The 8,459-nt window shown below is 43.8% G+C and overlaps 1 protein-coding gene across 2 annotated transcripts; it reads left to right on the forward strand.

Annotated features, from left to right (window-relative positions):
- Positions 1-3,302: 3,302 nt before the first annotated feature.
- On the forward strand, positions 3,303-7,998 carry LOC115552808 (uncharacterized). 2 transcript variants are annotated; one of them, XM_030369149.1, is made up of 5 exons: positions 3,303-3,821; positions 6,118-6,259; positions 6,397-6,568; positions 6,705-6,853; positions 6,951-7,998. In XM_030369149.1, the coding sequence occupies exons 1-5, from the start codon at positions 3,612-3,614 to the stop codon at positions 7,136-7,138; spliced, it is 861 nt and encodes a 286-aa protein (XP_030225009.1). In that variant the 5' UTR covers positions 3,303-3,611; the 3' UTR covers positions 7,139-7,998. The 2 variants fall into 2 exon arrangements, with proteins under 2 accessions (XP_030225009.1, XP_030225007.1); XM_030369147.1 differs by lacking the exon at positions 3,303-3,821 and adding an exon at positions 5,345-5,732.
- Positions 7,999-8,459: the final 461 nt, after the last annotated feature.

The following is an 8,459-nucleotide window of genomic DNA, read 5'->3' on the forward strand; positions in this document are numbered from 1 at the left end:
CAATCTATAGAACAAATCATGCTGTGTATGGGCGTGTATGTGTGTCTTCGCTTATCGACCAACCTCCTAGGTCACTCTCTGTCCCTGCTGCTGCCTCTGAACCCTGGTCCTCGACTGGGTACTCTGCAATCCCGTCTACCTTGACCCCCAGCACCATATTGCTACTGGTCTCCCTCGGAGTAACAAATGGGCCGAGGAAAGACAGGATTGCAGAGTACTTCCAAGTCTTCAACGGGCCTGCTGCTGACCCACTCCTCTTTCCTGCCTCCTCCCTGCGTCTCACCCTGAGGTACGTGTCCCTCAGGACCTTCCACCGTCGTCGGCATTCCTCCTCTGACAAGAAAAAAGCCTGCGCTGTGTAATTCGAACTGAACTGTTAATAATAATAATAATAATACATTTAATTTAGAGGCGCCTTTCAAGACACCCAAGGTCACCTTACAGAGCATATAGTCATCATAAATCATTTTTTAAAAAAAACAAGACATTGTGGAAAAAATAAATAAATAAACATAATAAATAAGAAATAAATAAAACAAAAACAAGACAAAACAAAATAAACAAACAATCAAAACAGTGATCAGTTAGATCAGAGGGGTGTTCCACGAACGGAGGTTTAAAAAACACTGAGTTAACGCTGAACTCTAGGTTGATTGACCCTGTGCCGACCAACCCAGAGTTTTCGGTTCCACAGCAGCGGTTATGCATTAGTTCAATCAACTCGGGGTTGGTTAACACAGGGTTGTGCGCGTCCACGCCAAACTTAAAAAGACGTGATGTATGGATCATGGAAACCCTGATCGATATGGCGAAACGGGCCGCTTATTTCAATGAAATGGAACTCCAGGTTCTCCTTGAGAGCTATGACGAGGAGAAGGACATTATCACAAGAAAAGGGAACGCTAAAACCTCTGGAACCCGGAGAACCAAAGCCTGGCAACGGATCGCTGACCGCGTAAATGCGTTAGTTACACGTCAAAAGCATGATCCTTAATATTTGAGCCATGAATATATAAATATCCCAGTTAAGCATTCTTAAAGATCCTACCACATAACCCCTTTCTTCTAAAACAATATGTACTCCGATTGCTTCCAAGCGGTCAGAGGATCAAGTATAAAAATGAAGCATAAAAAACATACAAACTGGTAAGCTTTTCCCACCATCGTATTGGTATAAATTTAAATAAGCCATTTTTTTAAGCCAATCGTGAAAAGGCCGACAGTCGGCAGACTGGATCTGGCCCTCAAATTGTCTTGACCCCGGTGGAGGAGCTGTTAATGAACTAAATATAAATTAAATTCAGTTAAATTCCGCCCTGAATTTATACAATAAATTCAGGGCGCCCTGGCATGGAGGGGGTAGGCCTACCTGGAGGTATCTACCACCTCAGAGAGTCATGGGCCATACCCCACACTGGTTGAATGTAGGTTTTTTTGTTTTCTTGTATTTTAGATTTTTTTTGCCTTCAAGTAACACATGCAAACCGTGTGCTTGCCACAGCGCATACTAATCCAAATGTTTCTTTTTTTGGTAACTGGGTAGAAAACCTAAAAGTGACAATTCATCAACTTCACAGATCAAGATGGATCAGTGCTTGTAATGAAGCCGCCGGCTACGATCGAACATTCTTCAGTGGATGCAAGTCCGTTAGGACTATTTTATACTTTATGTTGTAAATGCCTCTCGGCATAGTAGTCAGACAATATTGCTCTTTGTATGATAGGAGGCCGATACAAATCTTGGATGGGTCATCTGAAACGACTGTGATGTGCTCAGCATCTTGTTACGTATTTTAGGAACACAAGCTGTATTTCCCTCACTTAACCAATAGGGGGTAGGACCAAATATATAAGCCGTAAATACTACACATAGCCACAAGGGAAAGCAGGACATTACTGAAGGCTGCATTAGATACTTTAGTCACAGAGGGCAGCATCACAGACCAGGCGAGGAAAACCGAGGATTACGTCACACCGGTTCCTCTCCAAGTCTTCCGGTCCTCGCTGAGTCCATAAAGAAGCCCACCTGGCCACGAAAACATTAGAGCTCTCTCGGCAGCGATTAGACATACGTGGGTTTGTGGCTAGGATCAGCTAGGAGAACACTCTCGCACGTGCTTAGAACACATCTTCAATCTCTCTTTACTTCAGAGCATCAGTTTACCATACCGAAAATACTTTATACAAATAAAGTCTCGTTAAAGCTATTCCTTTGGATTCGACCCCTCTTTCCAAGAAGAACATTGCAATCTCCAGCATTATAGCCTAGATAAAACTACCATTTGAAAAAAACGGAGGGCTACGCAAATAGTCTGGAGTGAACTGAGGCCAGGTCCTTGATTGGTAGTGTTGGCTATGTAAGGCTATTTAAATATATTAAAGATATGCGCGAGAATCTATATCTCTCCACTCCAGCAAAAAGTCATCCAATATGCCAAGATGTCGAGCCGTGGTTTTATCAATCGCTCCCGGTGGATTGCACGTATAATTTGCGCTCTGATATCAGCAGTTCTCTCATCAAAAGGGCATGCCATTGTGAACACATGAAATCTGCGGTGAACGCCGGTTGAAATACCCAAAACCGGGTTATGTTTCAAACTTAACCTGCGCAAAACCTGGTCCGACCAGGTTTGATTCAGAGCATATGTTGCTATAGCAACTAACATACCGTGATCCTTTTGGAACGGAAAACCTAGGGTTACCGAAAACCCTGGGTTAACTTACCCGGTTATGTGATAAAACCGGCTTTGTGGAACACCCCACAGGTGAGTTTTGAGTTGTGACTTGAAGGTTGACTTGAAGGTTGTAATGGTGTCTGACTGTTTTATGTGTGGGGGGAGGGAGTTCCAGAGACTGGGTGCCGAATAGCTGAATGACCGGGCACCCATTGTAGTCAGTCGTGATGTGGGGGAACATAGTTGAATGCTAACTGCTCACTAACTAGCTTGGTTCAATTGATAGCTGGAATAAAGTAACTTTTAAAGTAAATTCAAAAAGTATAGTATTTATAAAAATAAAAAAAAAGTATAGTATTTTTAGTATAGTATTTTATTTTATAGTATTTTAAAGTAAATTCAAAAAGACTTACCAGTTAGCCCGACCTCCTCGCTCACCTTCAGCCAAGCCTTGGTCTTGACCGTCCGGTCCTTATAACTTGCCAAGGTGGTGTTGAAGATCACCGGGTATGATGAGACTGCAATAATAATCTTCTCCTCCATTTTAGCGGTTTGATCAGGATCAGGTAGTGATCTCAAGGTCACTCCAAGGGAGTAACACTGATTGGCTGTTACGGCATGTCACTCAGTGGCAACCACCGCTGGACTGGGCATAGGGCATGGCGGGCATATGCCCGGTGGCCTGAAGCCTTTTATTTATTTTTTTATTCATGCCAAACTCGCGTCTAACGTAGCAGGCCACGTTAACTTCAATGCAGGCCACATTAACGTCAATTCAAGTTAATGCAAGTTAAACTGGCAGATCTGCCCTTTATCATGATTGATTGAAGCCTGGGCCAATGAGGTGAGGGGCAGGCCAATTTCGCCTACCCCTCCATCTCAGTTGGTGACTTGGTTGGTTAGCCACTGCTAGCAGGAAGATCGAAAACGGGCAATATGGACCCTAGTTGGAAGAAAAGAAAGGGTGGCGCTGAAAGAGCCAGGGACCAGAAAAAAGCAGCCCTTCAGGCAGATGCTACGAAATGCCTAAACATAGCTGATATGTTTGCTGCTCGTGGACATGGAGCCTCCACATCTGCAGCAGCAGCATCAACAGGTAGTGGAGGAGAAGATGCTCGACAGCAGGTGGACGAGGCGGCCATGACGGTAAGTCAAGGTTAACTTCAGCCATTAATTAATGAACAGCAAAATGTTTATAAATCAGACATCTATGTGTGAGAAAGAAATATGGATCGTCTGTCGAAGTTAAGTGCTGTCTAACCTTGTCACTCAGATATGAATTAATGTCGGACCGTCGGATATTATTTTGGTGCTGCTCACTGCCAGTCATGTAACCTAGCCTAGCAATGTAGTCTAGACTAAATGGTGTGCATGGCTAGCTACAACGCTGCCGCAGCCAGGTTGTTTATTTATTCTTTATTCGTTGTATTTGTGTGACTGTTGTGCCACCGCGGGGTTGCTTCTTTATTCTTTATTTTGTTTGAGTGACTGTCGTGCGTCGGCCAGTGATGTTGCTAGGTACGCGTCCTGCGTCCCTGACGCATTAAAATCTGAAAGGACGCACTAAACTCACTATCCATGCGTCCCGGGGACGCATCTAATTTTCCCCATGAAAAACGATACACTGTGAACATTAAACAACTCGTGTTTAATCACAGTAACTGGCCAAAGAAACCTTCTTGTGAGCAGATCGGACAAGCGCTGTTTCAACCCTCTGCGCATCTACTCGGCGCAGACGTGATCCCCTGTACAAGGTATCGCGACATGCTAATTTAGCCGCTACCAAAACAACTAGCTCGTCACCGCTGATTTCATTTCAACAATTAAAAATACGAACTTCATAGTAAATAAACCCACGTTTCCACTGCTCGATGCTGTGCTCATTCGTGTCGAATGAGCAAATCAAACAGGATTTTTTTGCAATCCTTCTGATTGAATATATGTACATTTATGACAAAATCGTGAGGACTAGGCTTGTGACACACACACACACACACACACACACACACACACACACACACACACACACACACACACACACACACACACACACACACACACACACACACAAATGTGGCGCTCGCGCGGTAATAGCTCATTGGCGCCACCTAGTGATCATTATGTGCAAATGCACAGCCTCTCATTAAAATGACTTAGGGGTCATTTGACCCCTCTTGCGGCGCTAGGAGTAAGTAAAAATGGCCCGGCGTTTCTAGTGTTAAACATGAACGGTTGAGTACTCCAGCTCTAACCATATCATACCACCATCAAGGAGTTTAAAGGGCATGGTGCAGGTTTCTATTTTCTTCTTTTCTGGCAATTTTCTAGTTGGTAACAAACATTTAAACAATTATCCATTGTATTTGATTTTGTAGGGTATCACAAAATATAAATATTAGGAAAAGTAGGTGATATATTAGTGGTTATTAGCCACAGGTTAGCGATGATTCTTATTTCTCCCACAATGCATTGCATGACGTCACGTAGGGTACTCCGCTTTTGGACGACAGCCGAAGCCGCTAGTGAGAGAGAGTGACAGTGTCAGATTATATTAGTAAATACATAAATAGAGATAGCCTAGATAGATAGATAGATAGATAGATAGATAGAATAGCATAACATCGATAGATAGTGAGGGATAGCATAGCATAGCATAACATATATATAGATAGAGAGAGGGAGAGAGTAGATATATAAGTAGATAACATGGTTTTCTACTGTATTTGTGGCGGGTGCAACAACTCCAGCAAAAGTGGACATAGGGTCCATTGCTTCCCCAAGGACAAAGGGATTCTCCGAAGCTGGGTGCAATTTGTCAAGTTTAGGCGGGCAGATTTTTCAGCTAGCTCTGTTACCGCGTACTCCAGAATATGCAGCGCGCATTTCAAGGAGGAGGATTACCACTCAGGGGATGCCAAGATGGTCTCACTTGGTTTAAAGAGTAAGAGGACGGCGAAGTTAATTCCTACCGCCGTGCCGTCTGTGCATGCAAACCACTCTGCCTGCCCTGTCCCGAGGTCGAGAGACACCGTCTGCCGCAAGCGAGAGATTGCCACGGTAAGCATCATGCTATAGCTGCTAATTACAAGCTGCGCGTTAGCTAGCTCTGTGTATTTTGCATACCGTGTTCCCTTTGACACAGCCTCATCTACAAGCATGATCAGTCTGACATTAGAAGAGCATATTTCGTGATTCACGAATATGAGCCAAAACAAAATTGCCCTGAAGTAAATGTCCATATCGTCATGAAAGCTTCATGGCTAGTGTTTGGATCAGTGATCGTCAACATCAAGCGGCTTTCACAACAGTGTGTTTGCGTTTTGTGTTAGTGCTAGACTGCTACGGTTCTCTTTCACATATACTGTATTTGACCGTGACCTTTTATATACTTATATATACTATACTTTATACTAATATACTTTTTTATATTTGTTTTCGCAAGATGTTGACAGACGCCTCACAGCAGGAGACCGTGGCCAGTGTAGACACTGTGGAGAGTGTCGATACTGGGGATCAGCCCTTGCCCTCCTCCACTTCTGACGCTGGGACACAATGTTTTTTGAAGCCCCCCCGATGGTCTCACGGTAAATCTCATATGCAGGACAATTTCATGTGTTTCCATTTCAAAAAGGAATTCTGTCTGTCCATCTTCCTGTCTATTTGTACGTTTTCCGTCTGTGTGTCTGTCTGCCTCCCTGCCTACCTGTCTTGGTCTTTTCAGGCTCATTGGCAGCAGTCAAGTTGGAGAACATAATGATGAGGGCTGCCTTGCTGAAAGATGTTCGTCAGCTGTCTCCACAGCACCAGACCTTCTCCCTTGAGGCTTACCACTCCCTCATCTTGCACTTCGCGCCCAAGCACACAGGGTTTTCATACCTTGGGATGTATAGCAGGTCAGTGCTATCCAATGGAATAACACTGCCAATTATTATGCCTTTTATAGTAATAATAGTACCTATTAACGTGCCTATTGTAGTATTTTGTCATACACCAAGTTTCAAAGGTTTTCTCAAATGTGTTATTTTGTAGGCTTCTCTTAGCGGCGCTGCATTATAATCACAATGCCAATCGCGAGACAGCACGGAGAAGTGACGGGACAGAGAAGTACTGCGTGCGGTATCCGCGCTTCAGAAAAGGTGCCCATGTGGTGCGTCCCATCAAAGAGGCAGCCTCATACGGTAAGCAGTGTCAGGCAGTTCTATCATATTTTGAGATGGCGCACGAGTGATCAGTGACAATGATCTTTATAAAGTAATATTATTATTATGTCTGCAGGTTATGCAACATCATTAATGAAGGCCCTTCGGGAGAGCTACGCCAATTCACCCGCGGTTCTTCGAGAGGTTGGCGCCAATCTGTCCTCCGATGCACCCGCCCCCATCGCCAAATCCTTCGAACAGATTCCTAAGGAGGAGGCCATCAGCCTCTACCTAGCCCGGCAGTCACGCTTCAAGAAAACCTAATTTCACATTATTATTTTTTTCCACGGACAAGTCCAATGATTTAGTTGTTATTTGCATGAAATTTCTTTGCATGTAATTCAAAATAATTTGGTAATCATTTTACCTGTGCCTTGTCAACCTCTGTGTGCGGTGTTGTCTGGGCTCACTGTGTGTCTGCTTGATGTGCTTTTGCATGTATCGCTGCATGTATCACTGCATGAAATAGTGTGTGTGTGTGGAGAGAAAGAGAACCATCCACTGACCCTCGGGTATGACTACACTATTGCAGAATTAATTAGAATTAGAATTAAACATTGCGGGTCTAGCCCTTCATCAGTGTTCCTTGTATGTTTTGTGCCTAACCATTTTTTTATATAGATTTAATTCCAACCTGTGTCTTTGTTCAGTAACCATTACAAGCAATGCCAATCAACTTTTTTTTATCCAAAATGCATGTGTTCTGTGTACTTTATAAAATTTTAAGGGCAATTGAATGATCACAACAGAATAAGCATAACTATTATTTTTATTCATTTTAATCCAAACAAGGCCATTGAAAGCCCTGATAGGTCTGGTCACCATTCTGGAATTGCTGTCTGATGGTTGAAACCACACAAGAGGGTAGAGGCTTCCTTATACTCCTCCCTAAAACGCCATAAGCCCAGCGTATAGCTTGCCTGTACGCAGTGTACCGGTATTGCCTAGGGATAAGTAGGAAAGATTCTTAAGTTTAAAACTGTAAGTAGGTTGGAAACGTCATTTTAAGCCTGTTTCTTATGCATGTTTATTGTGTATGCAACACATCTCCTGTCACCTATAACTGTTGGTTCAAATGACTCAGTGTAAAAAGATTTGTAAAGTAAACATAAACCATGAACATACTTGTGCGTGCTGGCTTGAAGGGGACCATGATCCTGCCTGAAGTGTGTATGCTATTTTTAGCACAAACGGATTCAGGCAGCATGCCTCAAATCCAGGATGCTGCGTTAGGCACGTTACATCTGCTGGCCGCGGGGTGAGCTCCTCGACCAGCGACCAAAACGCGCTCACCTCCCTACAACACAAGCTCTCCACCACAGTTTCCATGGAACGACACCGCCCACACAGACACCTGCCAAACACAGCGACACAGACACGCTTACTGCTCTCTCCCGGTAAGCGGTACCCTGACAGTTTCAATGACAATCAATCACGAGGAAAACGAGTTAGCACTATCAAAAATAATCACACTGAAGACATAACCAGCCTACTCGGCGTCGGCTACGTTTGCAAACAACATTTTCACCGGAGAAAGGTAAAAGCTTAGAATAAACACTAGGGGTTCACAGGTGGGACTGTCAAG

This window comes from Gadus morhua, chromosome 10, assembly GCF_902167405.1.
Source record: "Gadus morhua chromosome 10, gadMor3.0, whole genome shotgun sequence".
NCBI lineage: Eukaryota > Metazoa > Chordata > Actinopteri > Gadiformes > Gadidae > Gadus > Gadus morhua.